The sequence below is a fragment of the Saccostrea echinata genome, unplaced genomic scaffold, assembly GCF_033153115.1.
Source record: "Saccostrea echinata isolate AGI-Se365-2 ecotype Australia unplaced genomic scaffold, CSIRO_AGI_Sech_v1 ptg000034l, whole genome shotgun sequence".
Taxonomy (NCBI): Eukaryota; Metazoa; Mollusca; class Bivalvia; order Ostreida; family Ostreidae; genus Saccostrea; species Saccostrea echinata.
Window position 1 is genome coordinate 2,590,001 of NW_026889783.1, and position 27,654 is coordinate 2,617,654.

Below are 27,654 nucleotides of genomic sequence, written 5' to 3' on the forward strand. Positions count from 1 at the left end.
AATTTCATTATCACTTGATGTTGCCAACACTTTATGAATTTTTATGTTCTACAGTTTTATTTTTAAATTTTATTGCAGTAAGGAGTGCAACAAAACTGCTTTATAATTACCAGTGCTTTTTAACTATCTTTACTAAAAAATAAGTTGAAAAAAAAATGTTTGATACTATTTGATGTTCAAAACACTATGTCTATCAATTAATTACAGAAATTTTACAGTCAATTCAGGGAATAGTTTTCATCATTTCACATATATTTTTAAATACAATTTATATATATTACACTTTGCAAATAATCATGTTTTAAGGTCTTCAAAATATGAAAAACCTGCCGTAAATGATGAAAAATATCAAAACGACAAATTGATTCACAAAGTAAGAATGGGTTACTGTGTGTTATAATTTTTAAAACAATGTTAAATAAAATACATATCAGATGTCAGGAGTGCAACACAATAATGTAAAATAGGGTTACTTCAAAATCTAGTATTTTTTGTAATAGAACTTGTATACAAAAATTCTTTTTTTGGCTTAGATTTGAAGAATTGATTTGAACAGACAAAAAAGTGAATTTGGGGGAATTTTATTGCTTCATATTTTTTTCATATTAAAACTTTTCAAACCAGAATTGAAAAAATAATGTAAAATAACAATAAAAAAGCCAATTTTTGGTCATACAGTACAATTCGTTTTTTATCATACCGGTTTTATATCATACTTCTTTTTTTATCATAGATATCTGAAACACAAAACCATTTCTTAATAATTCATTATAAATTTTGTCTGTTATTATCATAGGTAAAAGTATACACTTCGCTTACTATAATAGAAAATGTCCGTCCGTAATATTTTTTCACACCTTTTCACTCTTGGGACAATCAACAAAACAAAAGATAACACCTATCTACACCTGTGGTTCATGCACTGTCGCTTGTCTATACACAATGGCTTGATTTTCACTTTGAAATTTGCCGATAGTGAAAGACTGGGGAGATTAGTCACACTTCAGTGCACTTACCTGAGCGATTGACAGGGAGTCTGTTTATTTCATGAAGTACATGACAGGATAACACGAACTCTTTTTTTTCATAACTTATTTTCTTCTTATGTTAATCCTGAATTGTACGTTCGTAATAAATACGTTTTACCAAATGTGTTGAAACTAAATTTAATGTCAATATTAACCCAAGCTTTCTTACGCTTGGTGTCTGGATCAATGTTCATAGTTAATTACATTTACAAAACTGCCCGATTAATTAAGAAATAATTAAGTGAAATTAACTCTTTCACCAGTCTGTCCAAGCGGCTTTGAATGCATATGCTCATCAGTGTATCAATTAATTTTAATTATACGGCGACATTGAGTGTAAATAGGTAATTTTTTTATGTCTACTTTGGATGAATAAAAGAAACAATTTGAATGCATGCTTTGTTGCTGTGTTAATTTATTTAATATGTGACCAAAAAAATAAACCAAAAAAAAAAAAAAAAAAATACGAAACGAAACATTGGTAATTTGAATTGACCATAAATTAAAAATGAAAGTAGATCAAAATAAACAAGATGGATGCCAAGGGATCTAGAAGATTGAGTTTGAAGCGTATTAAGCTTTATTTAAGTGAATTTATTTATAATAAAAAGTTGAAACAGTAAGTAAATATTGTGAAATGATATGTCAGTTAACTTGTATTTCAAATAAACCTAAAAAATCGAAATTATATGTAACGTAAGATGTATAATACATCCAATAATTTACACAAACGTCGTATAGTCAGCCGTCCGACATGAATTTCAGCCGACTATGGTTATTATAAAAGTCGCTTATTATAAAGTTTTGGCCTGACAAATAAACCATGATAATAAACGAATTGTACTGTATATACAAGAGAAGATACTCAATCAAGGTCTAGATTTAATCATTCATACCCCTTTTACCATTTTGAAGCATATAAAACTATAATTTCTTGTGATTATGTATTTTAGAAAGTCTTTTTAGGTGTAATGATATTTTCTTTTTTCAAAAGATTTTACTAATAAAAATTCTGAAACTTTTTAATCCAATTGTCTATTCTATTGCCACTTCAGGATTTTAAACTATAATGCATGTGCAATATGATGATACAAGTGGAAAATGTGTTATGAGTAGTTGAATTTTTCCAAAAAATTTCAGTTTGGTGGTCATTTTTTTTTTAATTCACCCATATAATCAATAGAGCCCCACCCTAACACCAGAACCCTTGACCCAGGGGCCATGAAATTCATAATTCTGGAAGAGGCAACCATGCTCATCATAACTCATTGTCACTATGTACTTAGTTTATTTAATATCCAGGAACATAGAAGATTTTCAAAGAATTAATGCAATTTTACTATATAATCAATAGAGCCCCACCCTAACACCAGAACCCCTGACCCAGGGGCCATAAAATTCACAATTTTGGAAGAGGCACTCTTACTTATCATAACTACGTTCTTAGTAAGTTTATTTAATATCCAGGAGCAGAGAAGAAGATTTTCAAAGAATTAATGCATTTTCAATATATAGTCAATAGAGCCCCGCCCTAACACCAGAACCCCTGACCCTGGGGCCATGAAATTCACAATTTTGGAAAGGAAATTCTTGCTCATCATAACTATTACTTATTTACTTTATTTAATACCCAGGATCAGAAAAGAAGATTTTCAAAGAATTAACACATCTTCACTAGTATATAATCAATAGAGCCCCACCCTAACACCAGTACCCCTGACCCTGGGGCCATGAAATTCACAATTTGGAAGAGGCACTCTTGCTCATCATTACTGTGTACTTAGTTACTTAATTTAATACCCAGGAGCAGAGAAGAAGATTTTCAAAGAATTAATGCATTTTCACTAGTATATAATCAATAGAGCCCCGCCCTAACACCAGAACCCCGACCCAGGGGCCATGAATTTCACAGTTTTGGATGAGGCACTCTTGCTCTTCATAACTGTGTACTTAGTTACTTAATTTAATACCCAGGAGCAGAGAAGAAGATTTTCAAAGAAATAATGCACTTTCACTATATGATCTATATAGCCCAACCCCAAGCACCAGAACCCCTGACCCTGGGGCCATAAATTTCACAATTTGGTAGAGGGCTCAATGGTTATTACAATGATGCCAACAGTTTGACTGCTTGATGTCCAGGAGTGAAGAAGAAGATTTTTAAAGTTTGCATTATTTTTGGTTGTTTTAGCCCCACCCCTCAGGCCCTAGGGGGGCAGGGACCATGAAATTCACAATTTTTGTTCCCCTTCACCCATAGATGCTATATGCCAAATTTGGTTGAAATTAGTTAAGCGGTTTCAGAGAAGAAGCTAAAAATGTTCAAATGTTAACACATGACACATGCCGTCAGACGAGAACGGATAGCAATAGGTCACCTGAGTGACTCAGGTGACCTAAAAATCCATATACTGTAAACCAACTATTATTCACGTCATCTTTTATTCATGATTCGTCAGTTTGAGATCAATCTGCGATGATTAATTTTCATGACTGAGGAAATATTCTCTACAAATACAAAGCAAATAAATGGTTCATGGTGATTAAAGTAGGTCACGAAACTCATGGATATTTCTCGCATGCGAATAAAAGTTGGTTTACAGTATATGTACCTATTTGGAAATTTAAAAATAGTATTTTGTTAAACAAATAAAGAACTTGCTATGAATATGTATAAATATTCATATTGGGGGTTCCTTCTAAACCATAATGAAATCATTTCACAAAGATCCTATTGAGTTGTACAGGTAATTATACAGGTAACATTGCTGTGAGCCATGTACTATTAATATAGTTACATATGCACTGACCGGTATCTCTGGTAATCCTCCTCATCCTTGTCCAGGCTTGACAGCTGATTGGGACAAGCCTCATTACTAAGCAGGCTCAGATAGGTCAAATTAGGCAGGTTTCGAGAGAGATTGTCCAATAACTGATCAAGGTTTGTTATCTTAACATTATTTCAGGAAGAAAAATAGTTCATGTGGATTTAAAATTATTTTGTTTAAAATAGTTTATCAGATAATGATATCTATAATATATAGAACATATGTATGTTCCCTTCAACAACACATAAACCTTTTGTCCTAACATACTGAATGAGTGAACTCTAAAGTTAAGTGGCTACATCCTCAAACTACACAAAAACACACTGAAGCTCATTATAATTAAACTGCGCTTGGAGAAATACACAATCTCAAGTTCTTCTTCTTAATTGTCAATGTTAATTTTTTCAGTTATATAGTCCAACTGACAACAAGATATCATTGAGATGGTAACAACCTCAAAGGGCCTCGCTTTTAGTAAAGATAAGGACATCAATTTGAAAGGGACCATCAAAAGACTCAAAGTTTTTGTGTCAGTGTGAAGGAGAAAAAATTGCTATTTGTTTTTTATCTTTCTTTTTTTTTTTGGTTCAAACGCTGTTAACACTTTATCCAAAGCCACTATATCTGGGTAAAGTACTAGTATTAGCCACACAGCTCCAAGTGCAGAACATATACTCCAGAATGATTTTACACAGAGATCTGCTTTGACCTTGAACTTTAACTAACACCTTTACTCACAGCTACTATTTTGATAAAGTATGAGTCAGATGAAGCCAATAGGAAAGAAAATATGCTCTTAACTAGGATTTCACACAGGGTTCTGCTATGACCTCTGATCTAGAAACTTGGTTAAATGACACGACACACCCTTTATGGATAAAATATGACCCAGATTGAACTATGGAGTGATAAAATATGCTCTGGACAAGTATTTTAAACATATTTGTTTACCTTGACCTTTGATCAATAAATTGAGATGGTTAATAGAGATATCAGATATAGGGCTATCACTGGTGGTCAGCTGCTGTGATGGTTAATAGAGATACCAGATATAGGACTGATACACTGGTATTCAACTGTTGTGATGGTTAATAGAGATACCAGATATAGGACTGATACACTGGTGGTCAGCTGCTGTGATGGTTAATAGAGATACCAGATATAGGACTGTCATTGGTTATCAGCTGATGTGATTGTACCAACTAGAACAGGATAATCCACTCCCTTGAACTGGTTTTATTCTGGGATTATTCCAAACCCTTTTTTAAAGAATTAAATCTTGAGCTGTTCTAATATAGCACGACACAGAAGAAAAAGGTAATGAGTTCTGCGGATCTTACAAAAAAGAATCCCACTCCTGAGTCTTGATGTTGTTGACATGACCTACTTAGTTCAAGTTACCTGGATCTTCTCTGTTCATGAACAACCTCAATTTGGCTTACCAAAGAATATGAGTTTTTACCATCCTTGCACTTAGTTGGCCCTCACAAGATTGACACTTCTGAGCTATTTCATGCTGCTCTTGCCAGAATCACTATGGCTAACAATCCTGGCAAATAGTGTAATGATTAATCTTTGAGTCAATTATATTCTTTCATAACAAAGTTGCGAGTTTTAGAAATTTACAAGCCCTAGACCTTGATAGGGTACAAACACCATGATATAGAGTTAATAATACATATCTCCTGGTCATAATCAACTTCAGTTAAAGATGATCATTTAATAATATTCTATTAAGGGTTACCATACAGATAAGACATTTACACTTTTGAACCCTGTGACCTTGACCTATCCAAATGACCATGGTTTATGAAATGAATTTTTATTATAAAGAACCTTTTTGCTAAGAATGAGCTTATATTGTGTCTATGAGTCAAAATCATGGGTCAACTTGACAAAAATTTATACCTCTGAATCCTGTGTCCTTCACACTGTCCAAATGACCTTGATAAAGGATCATGACACATCCTCTTGTCATAAACAACATTTTCTTGTTAGTATGAGTTTCTAAAATGTCTCCATTACAAATTTACAGTCAGGACATAAATGGAACAGAGAGCTAGGCATGTGGACATACAGATGGACATGGTTATTCCTTTGATTACTGCCAAACTTCCTTTGTGGGGAAGTATGATGATAAATTCCTTAACAACAAAAGGATACTTTGTTTTTATTTAATGTGACGGTATGTAGATTCTTTAGCTGTGGAAACCTTATACCATCATCTAATTCATTATTATCTAACACAAGTTCCTCCAGTTGTGTGAACCTTTCCAGGCCCTCCAATGATCTGTAAATTTTTTTTATTAAAGTCAGAAAGCAATAACATAAATTTAGAGTACATGTAATACGTAAAGATTTAGACTTATTTGGTTTCATTTCCACACTTCAGAAATCAAAAAATAAATAAATAAATAAATAAATAAAATAAAATAAAATAAGCAAATAATGCAACAATACATATTAAAATTGTATGCTACTTGAAATGAATGATAACAATGTACATGTATACTATGCATAAATAATTAAAACTGTTATCTTAAATTAACATTTCTGTGTTCTGACATCATGGTGATAACATGCAATGCACTATCTACTCCAAAAAACATTAGTTGCAGTGAAAATTGCTTCTCACTCTTTTAATAAATTTAAACATTCTCATAATACTGTCTTTGCTTCCCTAATCAAGAAAAAATTATTTTAGCATCATAATTATATTTACCTTAAACAATTAAAACTCAGATCTAGTCTTCTTGTTTTCTCAGCAAATTCATGGACAGTTTCACTGGGAATCCTGGTCAGATCCTGTCCAGCCAAGGAGAGCTGCCAGTATAAATATTAACTCAGTTCTATCACTCACAAATGCAACATACATTAACATGCTGAGATTTTCTTACATATAAATACAAATTTCTTGCCAGGAATTTTTCCGGGGGGTGGGGGCTATATTATATAGCCCAAGCACCAACTGTTCAAAAATTACTGCCAAGGTTAAAGTTGAGTAAAATTTTGCAAAAATGGGTCAACTTCCACGGTCAAGAGATCAAATATGTTGGTACCAAAAAAAAGGTTTTGTCACAAGGAATAGTCAGTACATGTGAAATATGAAAGCCCTAGCTCCAACTAATCAAAAGTTACGTGCAAGTTATTGTTTTTGCAGACAAACTGACGGACTGACGGGCGCAGAGAGAGAGCAAAAACTATATGCCCCCAAATCTTCGATTATGGTGTCATAAAAAATAAATAATAAAAGGAGAAATTCAAAGGCAGTCTGATGAAACAAAAATTCTTCTTATAAATGATTATCTCTATGTCATTTCAAAAAAGTTGAAGAGGATTTTAGACCTTTTTATTGTCATAATGTAAATAACCTTAATCGACATTGAGAAGTGTTTTTCATAATAAAATAATGTAGATATTATTTTTTGTTTTCATTTAAATAGTACATGGAAATGAAACATGTACATGTGCATACATTGGCATGTATTTAAAATTTTAAATTAACACACTAAGAAGTCTCCCTAGAATTAGAAATTTCCCTTAAATTAGATAGGTGATTTGGGGTCTTGGTTTGTCCTAAATGTTAATGATAATGCTTACATTTTGTGTTATTTCAGAAAAAGGTGGGACAAGCATATTTTTTGGTAGGACAAGTCATTTTACAATGGTAACCTGTCCGAGGGCAAGTACATGTACTGAAAAATTCTATTTGTCTACCCCTGATCAGGTATATATTGCGATGCAGTACTAGTTAATTTTCATTGTCTTAATAGAAAAATAATAAAGCTATTTGAAGCTATATAGTTAAAGCAAGAGATTGTGCTGGACCTGTTTAAGGTTATTGACTGATATTAAATTTAAAGGACAATTAAGCTATGATCAGAGACATGAAACACTCAAACATGTTAGTTATGTCTCAGCTATGGTTAATATTCATGATGTTCTTAGTGGGTTGAAAAGATTTTTCTTATTTATTTTGTAAAGTTGAGACTGTCAAAATGGGCAAACGATGATGCTTATAATGATAGGCAAATATTATAACATATCATCGGTAAAAATTCTACCGATTAAAAATACCCTACGGTTTCTTAGCCTGTTCATTCCTGGTGATTTGTTTCAGCTTTATTCCTTACAGATAAAAAAAAATGTGGGTATAATGAATTAAAAAACAATAATTATCTCACCATTCCATCAACGAAAACAGGTTTTATTACATCGTTTTCTTCCATTTCTTCTGTCGCTTCATATTCTTCGTCAGCCATATTTACATCACGTGATGAAGCACTCTAAACAAAGTCACGTGAATACATTATATCAACCTTGGGAGTAGGTGGATCTGGAGGGGTGGATGAAAGATTTAGAGTTGTAAGATGCGAATGTAATAAGGTTCATTTTCAAGTCCATTTTAAAGTTTCAGGAAAGATGGAGTGGGATGAAGTGGGGCTCGCCTATTTTTTTAAAACTATATTTTCCTCAAAAGTTAATTACTTCTAAACACTTGGTAATAAAATAGAATGTGGCTTGAACCAATTTTAATATATACTCCCATCAAAACGATGTTCATATCTAATAAATTTTTATCTTTTTTTTTTTTGCCCAGATATTTTTTTTTACGATCCCCCCCCCCCCCCCCCACATTCAGGCCATGGAAATCCAAGTTCCAGCCCAGTCTCCTATATTAGTGAATAAAATTTCGAAAATTAAGAATTTCACTTAGGCCTTTCAATTTTTTATTTTAAAAAGAATAGCATTGTGTTGTCCACCCCTCCAGATCAACATGAAAAAGAATGGTTATCTATTGATTTTTCTGCGAATGGTAACTCAAAAGTTACTATGCTAAGTTAACTTATCTTTTGCAGCTTATCTACTTTTATTGTATCAGGTCCCTAGAAGTCGGGTGGGGGGGGGTGGGGGGGGGTGGGGGTGTATATATTGAGTATACTGAGTGTATATCGCTATACTAAATTTTCCTTTAAATGCTGGTTGCGCCCCTCCCCCCAACTTTTTTGACGTTAGGTTAGCCTTTTTTGTCAGATAATATTAGGAAGTTGCCCCCCCCCCCACCCACTTTTGGTCAGGTTTTTTTTTTTGCTTGTCAGATTTTTTTGGGGGGGGGGGGAATTGCCCCCCCCCCTGCTTTTGAAACCGTTGCTATGGGCCTGTGTATTAATTTGTATGAAAGAATCCCTCAAGATATAATTGGAAAATATAAGGCAAAATCAGAAAAAGTCTGGGTCATAGAAAAGGTCAAGGTCATGAAATTCAGGAAAGGGCGAAATGCTTTCATTAAGACCCTTTTAGGAATTATATGAAATTTTTTTTAAAGGATTCTTTCAAAATAAGCCTAACACTGAGTCAAATAAAGATTAGGATAAAAAGACAGGAAATACAGACAATAGTGTCTTTGCATGTTTTTGGTGGTCAATATAAGTTTGGTGTTTTATTAGACATACAGTCAGAGGGTGGAAGAACTAAAAAAAAAATATGAAGATGGAGAAGGAAAAAAAGGTTGAGCTTGACTTCTAGTTTTTGGTCTTTTTAAGGTTAAAGAAATTCATGGCCTTCTGTTTCATTGCAAAAGCTTACACAGAACTAGAGTTATCTACTGAAAACTATGAAAACTATGTATGCAGTATATAAATTTCTGACTTTGGTCTTTGACCTTTTGACCTAAAAATCTTTAGGAGTCTTTTTAGTCATGTTGACTACAGGTATAAAATTTCATTGCATAATCTCTAAGAGAACTAGAGTTATCACCAGGAAACCATTTTATGCAAATATGAATGTTACCTTGACTTTTCGACCTAAAATTCAATAGGGGTCTTTGTTAAGTCAAAAAGAGTTATGATATATACTTTCATTAAAAAGCTCAAAGAAAAGTAAATCTATAATATGTAAACCATGAATTTCTAATCTTGATCGTTGCCCTTCTGACCTCAAAATCAATAGGGGTCTTCTTTAGGCCATAGGAAGTTGATATAAAATTTCACTGCAAAATCTCAAAGGCTATTTAAAAATATCGTCTAGAAATAAAAGTGTTACACAGAGACAGGGTATATGAATTTCTGACCAATGTCCTTAACCTTTTGACCTCAAAATCAATAGGGTTTTCTTTAGGCCATAGGGAGTTGTGATACAAAATTTCACTGCAAAATCTCAAGGTTTTCTTTAATATATCAACTAGAAATGAAAGTATTACGCAGACAGAATGTAAGAAATTCTGACCTTTGCCCTTTTGACCTCAAAATCAATTAGGGTCTTCTTTGGGTCATAGGGAGTTGTATATAAAATTTCATGCAAAAGCTCAAAGACTTTTTGACATATTGTCCAGAAATTAAAGTATTAAACAGAGCCAAATTAACATCCCCCATTTTCAGTGAAAGTGGGGACAAAAATGACATATGGCATCACATAATTAGCTGAATATAATAAAGAGTACAACATCATACAACATTGTGAAATTTTGGAATGCTTTATTTATGGACAAATATCTTATATGGTAATAGACAAAAGTAAATTTCAAGAAGACACTTTAACATGAGATTCAGAATAAAAAATGTCAAAATTGATTTCAGGTAATATTAGCTTTCATACCTCTTCAAATGATTTTCTTCCAAAACCAATAATTTAGATGAAAAACCCCCCAGAAAATTCTCAAATTATATATATTTACAAAACAAAGGACTAATTATTGATGACTTTAATAATTATATATACAATTTTTTTTGCATTTAATACCATTATATTTTTATTTTTCATCTAACAGCAACAGTTTTTTTCCTCCATCTAATAATATACAGTTTAATGTTAAAATAACTTAAGATGAGAAGTAAAATTCCACAAGACTGTTATACACAATTACTCATTTTATCACAACCAAAATAAGTATGTATATGAACAACCAAGAAAAGAACACAAATAACAATTCTCACCATAAATATTAAGAACGCATTAAACAATAATAAATTCATGATTTGTGATGAATACCTACAACATACTTAAGATATAAAAAAGGCAAGTACATGTATACTGGTACCGGTACATGAAAACAGCAAAGAATAATGCTGAGATGTTCTACTATGGTGGGAACTATAAACTTTTTTCATCTATGAATGTAAATCATTAAAATGCTTTCAAAACTTCAGAGATAAAATAACCATATCAAAACATGAAAAGTCATCTTAAAAAAAACATTTTTGTAAAATAAAGGTATTTGAAAAATAGAATTAACATTTCAAAATACTAAAAATTAATGATGTATATCTTTGATCAACCATTTTTTTTATCACACCATTACCAAATACAGTAAAAATCAGTTGCATAGAAACTCTGATTAAATACAAATTGGAAGATAAAATACACTGTACAGCAATTTTTCATGTAAACATTTGTTTAAAATTCTGAGCAATATAACAAACCAGTATAAAAAGATAAATTTGAGAGTTTCATGTATCTGCATTCACTTAATTTTTCATCTTCATCCTTTTCTGGTGAGTCTTCACACGTCCCAAGGCATCAAACTTTCCTACAACAATATTCAGAATTTACAAGATACTAGTATATAAGATTTACAAATTAATTTTCAACAAATTCTCCTCTTTTTTGTTATTATTTTTTTTTTTTACAAATACTTTTGGCACAAGACTGTATTTCAATGTACAATTTTCACCCCTTATTGTGGTACAACCATAGTCACAGGGTCAACTAGAAATCATTGAAATGGTGACACTGAGATGGTGACCATTGGTCGCCGACCATGTCAAAGGGCCCAGCTTCTAGCAAAAGAACATTAGGAAGACCCTTTATCCAAGGGCACTCTTTGGGTGAAGTTTAAGTCAAATGGGTCAAGGGGAGAACAAATTTTCAAGAAAAGAATTTTTAACCTTCACCACTAACGTAGAAACTTGGCTCAAGGACACTGCACACCCTCTTCTCATGGGAACACTTACGGGTGAAGAATGAGCCCAACCAGGCCAAGGGGAGATTATATGCTCCCGAACAAGGATTTTAAACAGAGAGGTTTTTAGATTTGACCTTTGATGTAGAAAACTGGATCAAGGTCACTGCACACTCTCTACCCACAGGCACTCTATAGTGAAGTATGAGCCTAAATGAGCCAAGGAGAGAGAAAATATGCTCTGGACAAGGATTTTACACAGAGATTTTTAGACCTTGACTTTTGATCCAGAAAATAAGACCCTGACAAACTTCACTCTATATTTTACAAGCATGCTTCTCTCATTTAGAAGCACCAATCAAATACGGACTCTCATAAGTTGACATAAAATGTAAATAGAAAGTAAGCAGCTGACACCTCAATGTTACAGATTGTTTGTCACAGATAAACCTAATGTGACTGGTCAAGAGAAATGAAAAACAATGATTTGTAATTTCTCTGAAATATGTTCCTGCATTCAGCCCATAAAATATGTAAATGAAGTTTGTCAGGGGTCCCACTACCATGTGTGGACTCAGGACCCCTGACTTTGTGAGGATAGGCTTTTTAAGACTTCAATCTTGCAAAAACAGAAAATGAAAAGGGTGAAGATGACAAACAGTGATCAATCTCAAAAAATCTAAAAGCAATACAAATCTGTGAACAGGGCATAAAACTCAGACCCCTGGAAATTCCAAAGGTGGGATCAGGTGTCAAGGAGGATAAGCATCCCCTGCGGACTGGTCAGATTTTTCATTTTTTTAACACACTGAATTGAAGTGAGTCTGATCTTTAGATGCGCATCTTCTCTGATGGTAAGAGGTCTACCTACCACAGTGTGGCTCTCCCTTCTTCATAGACATCCGTGTTCCTCTGATCTCATTTCCATTCAGATCAGCACACCAACAGAAGCCTGTACTAGCATTACACTGCATCCTTCTGTAGTACCCCTCCACCGTACACCGAGGAGTGGTTACTCCTAACAGTTTCCCCTGCTGGGCCTCCTTCTGGGCAAGATGACATGGGGCCTCAGCTTGGAAGCAGCAGCACCATTCCTGTTTACCAAGTCGCGAGTCACCATCTGTATCACAAGACTTCAGGAATGGCCTCATACAAGCTTCCTTCTGATTCTTTTCTATTTCGGACATTTCATATTTGTCCAAATGATGGTCCTTATTTTTGTCCAGCTGATGAAATTGCCACATCACAGACTTAATACAGTGACACTTTCCATCTGGAAGAATGAATGGCATCATGAATTACATGCATTTCCTTGATTCAAATAAATCAAAAGCTGTTTTGTACACCTTATATCAATGTGTACAATAGCTATAAAATCTGCATGCATTTTACAATTATTTTGCAAGACAAGAGGCCCAAGGGTCTTAAGGGTCATCTGAGTATAAAACAACATGTAAAGGATACAAAGAAGTATAAAATAAAACAAAATAAACTGATAGATGCTATGTTGCCCAAAAGCATGAGAAAAAGGATGATCAGAGATCAACATAATTAGTCTAGTCTCAGCAAATCTTAAAGTAGATCTATTTACTTGCATGTGCTTGCCCCTATTTGTCACCATCACAATTCTGACTAAACAAAACAATAATGCTTGAGCCTAATTAGAATACCAATCTCATTCCCTCTCACACTGGTCTTTCTTATTCTTTGAAGAACATTTAATGTAAAAAGATAAGGTATTTTGGTCTCTTTAATTGTCTATTATTTACAACTCCTATCTGACCATTAAAAATTCTGAAAATACTTTTTGTATTATACATATATATTATAACTAAAGTATGTCCATAGGACATGAATGCCCCGCAAAGGATTCATTAGTAATGTAACATTGTAAACAAAATAAATACCAAACTCAAAGCCATTTGGAAGGTCAAGGTAAAAAAATGGACACTGTTGATGAATACTCACCAAAAAAGTCCAGGTCGAAAGAAAGATCAGGTAAAAAATGTTGATGCAATTGAATAGCTTTCATCAAAATAGAGGAACTTTGATAAAAATATCTTGAATAGTTTCTTTGAAACTTAGCTAAACACAATTTTTTTGGGAAACAAGTCTATAGTCAAAGGAGAGGTCAAGGTCAAAAATGCTGAAGCAGTTGAATAGCTCCCATCATTATGTATCAGCAAAATCTTGAATAGTTTCTTTGAAACTGAGATAATCACAAATTCAAGAAAAGTGAGATCAAGGTCAGTGAAAGGTCAAGGTAAAAAAATTGGATAAAGTTTAATACTTTTCATCAATATATTAGCATAAAAGGTTTGATAAAAATATCTTAGATAGTTTCTTTGAAACTGAGCCAAACAATAATATAAGAAAAGTGAGGTCAAGGTCAAAGTAGAGGTCAAGGTAAAAAAATGTTGATGCAGCTGAATAACTCCCTCCAATATGTACTAGCATATTAAAATAAATAAAATAAGATCTTGAATAAATTCTTTAAAACCTAGCTAAACAGAAATTTAAGAGAAATGTCATCTAGTTTAAAGGAAAGGTCAAGGTTAAAAAATGCTGCTGAAGTTGGTTTGTTTGATTGTTGTTTAACGTCCCTCTCGAGAATTTTTCACTCATATGGAGACACCACCACTTGCTGGTGGAGGGCTGCAAATTTATACCTATACTTGGCACTCAGGGCCATTGAGCAGTGAGGGATCTTTTTCGTGCCAACACCTACTGTGACACGGGACCTCGGTTTATACGGTCTCATCTGAGGGAATGGTCTCCACCTCCCGCAGTGGATTCAAACCCATGACATAAGGATCAGCTCTTTACTCCACAACACTAGAGCAGATGCTCTAACTACTGCGCCACGAGGGCGACAGCTGATGAAGCTCAATATGTATCAGCATATAAGGTTTGGTAAAAATAGCTTATATAATTTCTTTGAAACAGCTAAACACAATTTTTTGAGTAGGTCAAAGTCAAAGGAAAGGCCAAGGTCAGAAAATGTTGAAGTTGAGTAGCTCTCTCTGACATGTGTTAGCATATGAGGTTTAGAAAATATATCTTGAATAGTTTCTTTGAAACTTAGCTAAACAAATTTTTTTTTTGAAAAATTAGGTCAGGGTCAAAGTACTGTCAAGATCAAAAATGTTCATGCAGTTGAATAGCTCTCATCATATGTATCAGCATATGAAGTTTGATAAAAAATATCTTGAATACTTTCTTAGAAACTAAGCTAAACATAAAGGGTGATGGAAGGACAGACAGAAAAATGGAAGGATGGAACAGTGACAATAGTGACAGATACTATATGCCCCAGCCATATTAATGGCGAGGCATAAAAATTCTTGTAAAATTCTCTTATTCAATTGACCTTTCAATTACATTATTCACAGTGATTAATTATCATAGGTGAATAGCAAAGGGAAATAACTTCTCTCAGTTTTTTGTTTGTTTGTTTGTTTATTGTTTAACGTCTCTCTAAAGAATTTTTCACTCATACGGAGATGCCACCACTTGCCAGTGGAGAGCTACAAACTCAAGGCCATTGAGCATTGAGGGATCTTTTTCGTGCCAGCACCTACTGCGACACGGGACCTCGGTTTATACGGTCTCATCCGAAAGACCAGTCTCCACGTCCCACGGTGGGATTCGAACCCGCGACATAAGGATCAACTCCTTACTCTGCGACTCTAGAGCGAACGCTCTAACCACTGCGCCACACGGGCAACTCTCTCAGTAGACTACAAATTAATAGAGCTCTGCCCAGTACCAGAACATGTAAACAAGTGGTCCAGAATTTCAAATTCTGGTTAAAAAAACCCTTGCTTATTACAACTTTGTACTTAGTATGCCTTCTACATGCCCAGAAACAAAGAAGATGATTTTCAATGAATAATGCATTTTCATTTAGTAAAAGATTCAACACAGCCCAGTCCTAACACCAGAACCCCTTAACCAGGGGCTATGAAATTCACAATTTTGGAAGATCATAACTACCGGTATGCAATTAGTTTGCTTAATATCAAGGAGCAGAGAAAAAGATTTTCAAACATCACTATATAATCAAAAGAACCCTGCCCTACCACCAGAGGCCCTAGACCCAAGGGATGTGAAATTCACAATTTTGGAAGAGGCACCCTTGCTCATCATAACCATGCACTAAGTATGTTAGCCAAATACCCAGGGGCAGAGAAGAAGATTTTCAAAGAAAATAAGCCTTTTCACTAAATATTCAACAGAGCCCTTCCCTAACACCAAAAACCAATGACCCAGGGGCATGAAATTCATGAATTTTGAAGAGGAACCCTTGCTCATCATAACCATGAACTTAGTTTATCTATATAATATCCAGGAGCATAGAAAAAGACTTTCAAAGAAATAATTCATTTTTACTATATAATAAATAGAGCCCTACCCTAAAACCAGAACTCCTGACCCAGGGGCCATGACATTCGTGATTTTCGAAGAGACACCCTTGTTTATCATAACTATGCACTTAGTTTGTTTGCTTAATACCCAGGAGCAGAGAAAATGAGTTTCAAAGAAATCATGCATTTTCACAACATGATCATTAGAGCCCTGCCCTAACTCCAGAACCCCTGACCCTGGGGCCATGAATTTCAGAATTTTGGTAGAGGGCTTAATACTTATTACAATCATGCCAACAGTTTGACTGCTTGATCTCCAGGAGTAAAGAAAAAGATTTTTTAAAGATAGCACTAATTTTTGATGGGTTTAGCCTCATCTTGCAGGTCCCAGGGGATCAGGGACCATAAAACTTATAATTTTTGTTCCCCTTCACCCATTGATGCTACGTATATATGCCAAAATTGGTCAAAACTAGTTCAGCAGTTCAAGAAACTGAAAATATTCAAAAGTTTCTGACTGATGCATGATGTTCGACAATGGACAAAGACAGATAGCAATAGGTCACCTGAGTGACTCTGGAGACCGAAATACTGTGACAAGGATAGTTTTGTATGTATACACTGGTGGAATTATGGAATAAAAATCCACATTGCATATCATCGTCGCAAGCCACGGGTTTTGTGTCCATTCTATTTCCACAAAGTTTGTGGAAATAGAATGGAGACAAAACCCGTGGCTTGCGACGATGATTGCATATATATTTAAATATAGATAGATAATTAAGATTACCCACCAGCTTGGTCTTTTCCCACACTTCTTTTTGATATTTGGTGGTTGATCTTACTCTCATGATATTCCTCATGGAGTGTTACAAACCAACCCTGGAGACGTCCCCTCATCTTATGCAGATCCTTCTTGTCACAAACTGAAATCAGGAACAAATTCAGATAAAGTCCAAGTTAATTCTAAAGATTTCAAAATAAATTTTATTTAACAAATTTCAAGACAACCATTTGAAGTCTTGCCTGGTCTGTGAACTGGACTTTGACGAGTATGCTCCTTTAAACTGGGTCTGTGAATTGGACTTTGATGAGTATGCTCCATTAATTCCTGTAAAATTCAGTTTTTTTTTTTTTTTTCATTTTGAAAGTAATTATTGTATAAATTTTAATTTAAATACAGTTAAATACAGTAGAAGTGAATCACTTACTCCCCTATTTTAGAAACTTTTTTTCCTTTATTTTACTTCTCATATGCATAAAACTTGAATTACTTCAAGTGTCACTTTTTTTAAATTTGTTTGAATCCATTTTAAAATACTCTTTATGCTTAATTTAAAATACTCCATACGCTTTATACAATTAACAATCATAAAAAATTAATGTACCAGACAAAAAAGCAAAATATGATATGGACTGATGTTATATTAGAAAAAAACAACAATAAACATTATTAATGCAATGACCTTAACGTCTTCTATCTTTTCCAACAAGGCTCTGTCTTTGGAAATCTCCTTAAAAGAAAAATCAAATTGTAATTTTTGATTATTTAGTCTAAAACTTATTAAATTTAAATTGCTTCAAACAAAGGGTATACAATCGTTTTTAATAATTACTTGTTTTAAGACTTATTGGGATGTGAAGTCAGGATATTACATAATAGTTACGTGTTGAAACAATCTAACGTTCTGGTAAGTGTTACTGAGTTCAGTGTGTCTCTTATGGGGTACTGCATACAAGGAAAATTTTACCCCCATTTTATTTTCACCCCTTTCACCCTAATTACAGGTGAGTGAATTTAAAACAAGGCAAATTCAAAGAACGCAGTAATTTCTTAAACAGAACTGTGACTGTGCAAACTTAAAACAGGGCAAAATTGTTTGCAAGTGCAAATAGGTGAAAATAACACAGGGTGAAAATAACCCTATATACAGCATATGGAACAGAGTTAGCAAAACTTTAAAATCAAGTTCATATCATTCATATCTTACACCCAGCCTCTAGAGCACTTTAACTGTAAACATGACCTTAGTCATTTATCCTGGGACAAGACAATGAACAAAACTTACAACCTACTTTCAGTTAAACTCACTTATTAGAATCTTGGATAAGGAAATCTGTGTGCATTAAGAAGTCTTTTACCCACCCCTCTTATCATAACCCTTTCTTAAATGGATATAAAGAAATTGGGTTATAAGGAACTAAAAAAATCATGACTTTCTTATAAGCAATTTTTACTGTACATTAAAATTTCATCCACAAACTTTAATAAATTTTCTAAATACCGTAAAACCTCTCATTTATATTAATTTTCATCATTCTGCTAAAACAGTCATAAATGCTAAATACAGTAATAAGGCAGTGCGTAAATGAAATGACTACTAGTGAATCGACTTTTAATATAACAGATCAGAAAATTTGAATTATGCAGGCTAAATACTTATACTCTTTTAAGACAAAATAATTTCATCTATCTCTTTGGTTGATATTAATTAATAAATTCTCCATGAAAAGAATGAAATTTTACTATCTCCCCAATGCAAAGTATGAAAGGATGAGACACTTCATTAAATCCTTGTTTCTCTTTATAATTTAATTCTGGTTGTAACGCCGTATTTGACTGGATTAAAAAATTACTTTATATTATATAAATTGGGTTGCCTACGTCACAATGACTTGACGTATCGATCCGCCTGACGTTACATTCAAAATTTGTACAAATTGAAGTCATTTTCAAGGGCAATCATCTTTTTTGCTTACACTAAATGAATGAAAATTAAATCATAAGGAATGAATTTAATAGCTACCCATTTTATATGGTAAAAACTGTGTTGGAACAGTTTACGCTTTTTTATAAACTGCTTTGCGGTTTATAAAGCGTAAACTGTCCCAACCCAGTTTATACCATATAAAATGGGTAGCTATTAAATTCATTCCTTAAATAAATCACAACATTGACAAGATTTTAATGAGAAGAAAGGTGACTAATGAAATAAAGTTTGCATTTTTGTGAATGTTGCAGGATAACCTTCAAGGTCGAGAATGTTGTTTTGAAATATGAAAGTCTCAGCTTAGCTTTCATATTTCAAAATAAACATTTCTTGACCTCGGAGGTTATCCTGCATCATTCACCATAACAAGAACTTTATTTCTTTTCTACTAACAGCCATAAAATTTGGCTGATCGTATCCTATATATAAAAATGAATTTTGTCACCATGCAGTGATTAGGCTGTTCCATTTAACACCTGAGGGTCATGTTTGTTTACCTGTGTATTGATTGCAATGGAATGCAGATGATTTGAGCTTCTTTTGGATTAAAAATATATTATACCCTTTAAACATTTATAAATTTGTTTGTAACATATATTGATTAATTTTTATGTTTATAAAATAGCCAAATCAGTTGTCAATTTTATTGCTTTCTCAGTAAAATCAATGTGGGAAGGTCTGTGGAACAGCCCCTTAAGCTATAAAAATAGACATTTATCAGATGTTTTAAGCAATACACAACATTTAGACTGCAGAAGATGGCACACTGATATGGTCTAAATAAGTAAATTACATTCTGAAGTTATATATTCATTTCACCTGTACAAGTTTGATGCATGTTTCTGATCTGAACAGCTTTTGAAAATCTTGTGATTTATTGGAGAATAATGTCCACAACATTTCTTTGATCTTGACAAATAACTCTAGTAGAATTCTATATATTCTGCCCATAGCTTTGTGGAATATACTTACAAAACTTTTTGGTTTAGAAAGTCTAGCATGTTTGTTCTTCAGGATGTTTATTTTGTCTTGATACTTGGAAAATGCTTTAGCTTTCTTTTCAAAATACTCAAGGCCATGCCTCTGGCGTTTGTTAAACCTCTGGAAACGATTGAGCTGGTGGGGGTTTCTATTTTGTAAACGACGGCTCTTGCGCAATAATCTTCGGCTGAAAAGTAGATTTTAAAAAATTTAATATTTAAGTGCATGAAAATTTACTGTGAAATATATACATTTCCAAGTAATGACAATAACACAATAAACATCTTGATTTCTATAGTGAAGTTTCTACTACATTTATATAAATGAACTCTTTTTGCAGATCCATAAAATTAATGCATAATAAAACATGACCATGAAGATTAACTCTCTGGCATTTGTTAAAAGAATAGGTCACAATAAATTGTCCTTAAAAATGAAAAGATGTGTTTAGGTGTGGAGACATTCAAACATATCAACAGGGCGGCTCCTAAACTTTGTCCCAAATAATGTTTTTATAACAACCATGTCAGTCTACAATGAAATCTTAGAGCCAAGCAAAATAATGTTGAATCCATCCCCATATATAATATATACATGACTCTTCTATTAAAGAAAAACAACAACCTTATTTTTCTGTAAAAAGTGTTTTCTAAGTAGAAATAAAATATCCCTAGGCATTTTTCTCTTTTAAAAGTCATCAAAACTAGGTCAGGATCAGATGAGGTAACATAAGCAGAGTAACAGGACACCTAACATTGCCTCAGGTAACAGACAGGTAGGTAGGCTTCCTGTTGAACCCTGAATATCTTACACTCTATCCATTAGAGGAGCATAAAATTACATCAAAACTGTTCCATGGAATCCTTTCTCTATAACCCATTACTACATCTGACTTGTAATTGACAAGAGAAACTTGCATTTTTCCCTACATACATTGAATTAGGTACCTGGTAACATAATTAATTCACATGATGAATATTCAATTTGTTCAGAGTATCTTCTCTCTCTTCTTCTAAATTATTCATATCACTTTGAAAGGGAACGAAGTTCATATTTCAAAACCATTAAACAATAGTTTGTTGATGCTCCTTTTAAAGAATGAAGACCACATTTTGAATGCTCTTACCCAAGGGTTCTGACGAAAAATTCATGATATAAGAATAACAATAAATCTGACAACATTCCTAGTCAGACCTGATTAACCATTTAATGAAGAGAAAATATCTTCACCTGTCTCTGACAATATGTCTAGCCAGACACACCGATTTTTCTGTTCCTTTCTCCTTCACACAAACTTCACTTCTCTTACATGTCTCCACACAATTACCTAAAATTGTATAATTATTTTATGTCAAGGTACTGCAAAACATATACCACTATAAAAAAAAAAGAAGTATAATTAGTATGAATACTGTAAATTCCTTATTTTACACGAGTACTTATTATCGCGAAATGACCCATGGGCGTCAAATCGCGAGAACAATAATTCGGGAATGGGTGATTTATCTAGAGATTTTACATACGTTAAAGCACCATAAAAATAAAAGCGAGTAATTTTATTTCGCGAGCGGTGCTTCTCGCGTAATTACGTGATATTTTATTCCTCGCGTATATTTAGGAATCTACAGTAGTTGATGATAAAAAAGTTATCCTTTTTTTGTCCAAGTGAACTGTAATACAACCCTTAATGTTGCAGCATGTATAGATTGATGTGGCATTGGGCAACTTTGCTCAGTATGACTGAATTTGAACTCCAAAGTTACATTGTATATGTCTGTGGAGAGTCCTTACCTCTAGTAAACAATTTAAACTTTAAATCTTTGTCCTCTTTCAGTCCTTTCTTCCACATGTGAGACTGTAAAAGATATGACAGAAGGCTTTCAAAGACAAATTATTTCTGATAATTGACAAATACGTGTGCAAATTACAGTTGAACTTCAGTATCTCAAACATGAATATCTCGAATACCATGGATATGTCAAAGTGATTGGGAAGTCCTTATGACATATTTCTTAAGTATTTTACCCTCGATATCTCAACCCTCAGATATCTCGAAGTTTTTTCCCTGTCCCATCGAGTTCGAGATAGGAGGTTTGACTGTAGTTGCAAAAAATGTTTAGAAACTTCCAACCAATGTTACAAATATCATAATTTAGTAATGCTTGCTGCACATAAGCATCTTTGTGTACGTCTTGAAATTATACTGACATTAACATGGTTACCAATCCAACAGCAGTAATAATTTACAATTCAAATTCCATGTACGGTATGTGCAAATTTTTTTTCATGATCAATGCATTTTTTATAACTTAATATCTGGTGACCTTTACCTTCAAGGAATAACCTTGAATCAAGGTCATTACAAATAATCAGGAAAAAGGCAACGTCATACACAAGTTTGCATTTCTTTTAGTTGACACTAAAGGGCTCCACAGAAATGACCCAACATTAATTCACTGTTTCATTGCCACTGACCTTGACCTTTGAGATATGCCCTTGCAAAAAGAATGCCGTAATTGAGCACCTGTGGGACAGACACAACATTATACTAGAATTTGAATTTTATGCACCAGGGATTTATCAGCCTATTTTGGGAAACGCCATTTTTGGGGTATTGGGAAAAAATTATCGGCTTTTTGATGAAATTGGGAAAAATTAAAAATGTTGCTTAAATCATGTATTCAGGTGTAATTCATTTAATATTTCAGCATGAACTCTAATTTGGGCAACCAAACAGACAATTATATATGATCCAACTTAATACAAGATCAATTATGAATAACAGACTAATAAAGTAAAATTGACTTCAATGAGTATAAAGTGTTTATACAACTTAGGGTAGTACATGTGTGTATGAGATTCCAATTTAGGTCATTACAGAATCTGTTTTTGGGAAATATAAACCTCCTGGAAGTATATATTTTCTCAAAGTCCTCTTTTAATATGTATTAATGGATTGAAAATATATTTTTCTATTTGAAATAATGCCTACAGTCCTTACCATTCACTCGTATATCAATTGAGTGTGTAGAAATAACTTAATCTATATAATTACACAATATCACCATTTTCAGAAAAACGGAGGAAATTCGGATTAAAAGTTGGCGATGTTAAACAGATCTGGGCGCCCTCCGTTTTTGGAGGATAGCTAAATTCAATATGGCGGCCAAAATTTTTACCATATATGGAAACCCCGTTGCATTGTGGGATAGTTTATCCTCCGATTTCAGAGGATAACACAGGTAATTTTCAAACACCTCGTGCCTACCTTTAATCAAAAAGTGCAAGCACCAGAGTACATGCAAATAAAAGTTCAAACATTAAACTATCGATTGTATGTGGCGATTGGATATTCTATGTCTAGATATTTTGCAATTTTATAATTTTCAAAGTTAGCACTTTTTGCGCTCCATTATTACTGAATATTTCTAGTTATTTTGTTTTATTTTTTACAATTTTTCTCTATTTATACAAATAAAAGAGGACTTTAATATTTCTTTTATATTTTCGTTTAATTCAAAAAAAGGAAACACATAATGAAACGCATTTTAAGCGTATTTAAAACGCAAAATTTATTCTGCCTTATAATTTAAGCAAATAAAAGTATAAATGCAGGAATCGACATTAACGGTTGTCCGATTGCCCGGGGCAAGTAAATTCTCAATTCGGACAAGTGAAACTGCTGATGTACTTGTCCGATCGGGCAAGTGATTATTTCTGATAGATTTCTTTATCTTACATTAGTTTATAAACAAAACAATAAATTGAACATTTGATTTCTGCCAGGAATTTGACATTGTTTTTGCATTTGGAAATTCCTCGGTAGCGTTTCTAGATCATACCGTTTATTAAAAAAATCGGATTTGTTATTCCGTCTTTCTTTCGTGGTAGTTGACAAAAATACGCTCTCTGTCTGACAACTTTCTTTACATTCTTATTATTTATAAGATATTATAAAATGTTTATGTATTAACTCACAGAATATAAGGAACACCAGTTATTCTTGGCACACGATGTACTAGTATTCTGATCAGGATATGTATGTTTCGAAACATGGCAACTGTTTTCCTTTAGCGTTGCTTCAGTTTTTCAGGGGAAAAAAAATCAAAATTCACAAAAAGATCGCACAGATAATAATTTCAAAAACATGAATTTTATTTTAAAGGAAATATTGCTGCATGGCTGTGTGAGTTTACAAGTATTTAAAATTTAGCATGAGCAGCACATCAATTTTTTTTTTCGGGCACTTAACTTGCCAAATATAAAGTAATAGACCTATCTCACTTTATTTACAATAATAAATTAAGATAAATATTGTCTTCTTTCTAAGGTTTGGGCAACCAAGTTTTGCATTTGGACAAGTCAAAGTTTGAATTCACTTGCCCGAAGGGCAAGTGAATCTGAAAGTTAATGTCTATCCCTGAAATGGATTGAATGAATAATTATAAAAATAAAAAAATTATTTGAATAGCATAAGTAAATAAAATAAATAATTTGACATGTTTACTAAGAAATTAACATATATTCATACAGCCATGTGTATACATAAACAAATAAAATATTAAAAGTGATGTGCTAAAGAATTATTAAATGAAAGAAATAATACATGATTAAACTTAATATTTCCAAAAAAATTGTTCATCAAAATTTCTAAACTGCTTATCACGTAATTACGGTACTGGAAAATCAGCGTGGTTATAATTAACCTCAGTCGCAGGCAGGTAAAAGCAATATTTGTTTTCCAAGCTGTATACCGAATAACTGATTGACGGCAATTACAAAAATATAGATATATTGATTTAATATCTGGAATTATCCATCATCATAGGAAATTGTACCTATTATTTGTTCTGATTTCGAAATCAGCATACGGTTCATAAATGCAAGAGTTGCTGTTATTTGTTTGGTTAAGAGTTAACTGCCCTTAGTTTTGAAAATTCCGGTAGGTGGCAAGACTGCTATCCTCTGTTTTCAGAGGATAAAATCTATCCTCCAAAAACAGAGGCTGCCTAGACCTGTTAAACGTGTTATGACTGTAGCTTTGCTAAATGATTTAAATAGATGAAAATTACAGACAATCTGACAATTTTCCTTGTGTTTTTCCAAGATACCGTAATTAAATATAAAAGCATTGTTCACCAATTGGGAAAAAATACTGCCAAATTGTGAAAAACTGAACTCATTTTCAATTGGGAATGGGGCCAAATTTCGGCCCCTGAAAAGGTACTGGTAAATCCCAGTGCACCCAGGAAATCTTAAGTGAAAGCCTGGAAATAATTAGAATTTGCTACTTCATTGGTGGAGTTATTGAGGGTTTGCGACTTAAAATTTCAACAAATTTTAACATTTAAGGTCAAGATCTAGTAAATGAGTTTAGACTTTCTTCTTGGTGTTAGATTCATTATGACGTCATAATTGAATTAAACTTAATTTTTCCCGTACTTTACAGCTTCAATAGAATTATGAAGAAAATAAAGCACTTTCATGGATTTCAATTTGAAATCATGTCAAATGTAACCCCGATACTCTTATTCTGTTTAATATCATTTCAAAGTAGAGATCAAGAAGATATGAAAAACCGTTTTCTGAGAGACTGTAGGCAATATTGATACATTTCCTTTGTCTGAGATGGAGAGAAGTCCCATTTTTATACCAGACTTTCTTCATTTTTCATTGAAAATGGGCAGTTTTTCCGATGAGTTTACCCTAAAATTATGTCCGGATACACCTTATTTTACCAAGCTATATTCGTAAAGGATCATTAAAAGAATGTGTATCTCAAATTTGAGAAATCTGTGGGCACCTTTCATTCACTAGATCTTGACCTTAAGTCAACTGTGCAATTGTCAACACTTTTTTATTGGGCCTGGTAGCTTAGGGGTGGTCCAACACCCACATCATTAGCAAAAGTCTGGGTTCAAGTCCTAGTATGGTCCAAAAAATTTTCAGCCTTCAATATGTAGTGTCCAACATGTTAAAAAAAGTATGGACTATAGATTGCATGGGACTTGAACTTGGGACCTCATGCTAACCATGCATTTGGTCTACAACTAAAGTACCCAATCCCCATTACCCTTAAAGGAATGTATACGATGTACATTTCTCACTAATCTACTGCAAGAATCTTATATAGCCTATTAGGATACTTCAAACATCCAGTCAGTCTAGGTGATTAGGCCTATAACCTTTTTTGGGTATATTACCAGGGACCTCATTAAATTTAGTGATTGTCCTCATTCTAGGAAGAATAATATTGAACTGTTGAACAGACAAATACAATATGCATGATTGGATCTTTTACAATAGTAATACCATGTCCAATGACACATGTCTGTAGCCCCCCCCCCCCCCCCAGTCTAGACGAACTCCAAAAACAGCGTTTCCGGAAGTAAGAAATTGAGACTGAAAAAGACTCCGAAAATAGAGTCTGCGCATGCGCACACACACAAAAAATGGCGATTTTTGAGCAAAAATGATGGGTCTACAAAAACTGTCCGTGCAAAGTTTTGGAAAGTATGGCAATTATGCCAGTACTCAGAAATGCTAAACAAAAGACGTTGGAAGAGATCGTATTTGTTAGATTTTTGATTTTATTTGCAAAAAAGGAGATATTTACTTTTAAAGTTAACGTTTCAGGTCAGATCAATTACAGAGAAAATGATACGTTTTGAGAAGTAAATATGCATAATAAAAGGGATATATATGCAAAATGGGACAATATGTACATGTATTGTAACTGTTAAAAACTTGACTGAATTTTACACATAAATTAGCATTACGGTTTTTTAATTTGTGTACGACATCTGAATTGAACGCGTAAGTTTTTACCATAGTTATTTACCGATTTTTTTTATCACATACGAACAGATATTATTATGAAAACATTTTTAAAACTATTATCTATCAATATAATAACTTTAAAAACCACTCTTCTAGATATTAAGGACACAACATGTCTTCTAAAAATGAACATGTTAATATCTCTGCTCCGTGGTGAAAAATGCGCATTTTCTGATTAAAATAAATACAAGTTGGGTGTCTTCAATAATAAATTTAAAGCACCTTTATTGTAGGAACGACATAAAATTTAAATCAAGGAGACAATAAATTAAATAAGAAAATATTTCTTACCGGCAGAATTGAATTCGATGTCGTATATCCAATTCACTATTATGCAAGAGTTTGAAGCGATAAATAAGTCAATATCCACAAAATAATTCAATAAATGCAATTATCCATTCAACAAAAAATAAAACGAAGTAATAATGCACTAAATACAGCCATTATGCAGCCGTTTATTTGGAGAAAGCGAGCGACAATCCATTGTTTGTTTACATCGGACGCCATTTTGCCGCAATGCATGACGGAGCCAAAGACTTCATTTTCGGAGTTCACGCTGTTTTTGGAGTTCGTCTAGACTGCCCCCCCCCCCCCCCCCCAATCAAATCAGACACACACTAGATTCATCCCAGTCTGTCGAATTCATGAAATGCAACTCACCTTTTTAAACTCAAACCCATGGCGTTTAGCTTGTAAAACCGTAAAACAAATAACAAATAAACACAATATCAGTCTTCTGTCCATGATGTCCGTCTGAAATAACTTTTGTGAAGGATTGGTGTTGTCACAAAACTTTTGGACGAGTCCAACAGCACTTGTTTGACGTCATAGGGGTGTCACATTCTATAAAAAGACCTGACTTGAAATCAAGGAAAAAATATCATTTTTTTCACTACCAGTGATAAGAGGTACATATTCACTATTTTCCCTTTCAACATCAAT

General features: G+C 33.3%; 2 protein-coding genes across 2 annotated transcripts in view; both read right to left on the reverse strand.

The window, feature by feature from the left end:
- LOC133199549 (leucine-rich melanocyte differentiation-associated protein-like) overlaps positions 1-8,151 on the reverse strand; it is an 18,909-nt gene extending 10,758 nt beyond the window's left edge. Inside the window, exons 1-4 of the mRNA XM_061335367.1 lie at positions 8,041-8,151; positions 6,579-6,679; positions 6,020-6,146; positions 3,839-3,978 (exon numbers count right to left, since the gene is read on the reverse strand). Coding sequence (XP_061191351.1) covers positions 3,839-3,978; positions 6,020-6,146; positions 6,579-6,679; positions 8,041-8,118 — 446 coding nt within the window. The 5' untranslated portion in view covers positions 8,119-8,151. The remainder of the gene's footprint in view (positions 1-3,838; positions 3,979-6,019; positions 6,147-6,578; positions 6,680-8,040) is intronic.
- Positions 8,152-10,309: 2,158 nt separating this feature from the next.
- LOC133199553 (testican-2-like) lies at positions 10,310-27,537 on the reverse strand. The gene is made up of 9 exons (XM_061335370.1): positions 27,373-27,537; positions 21,664-21,727; positions 21,103-21,199; positions 19,864-20,059; positions 17,587-17,634; positions 17,147-17,231; positions 16,915-17,046; positions 12,625-13,026; positions 10,310-11,381 (listed from the first exon to the last, which is right to left on the reverse strand). Exons 1-9 carry the CDS (start codon positions 27,454-27,456, stop codon positions 11,320-11,322), a joined length of 1,170 nt encoding a protein of 389 aa, XP_061191354.1. The 5' UTR covers positions 27,457-27,537; the 3' UTR covers positions 10,310-11,319.
- Positions 27,538-27,654: the final 117 nt, after the last annotated feature.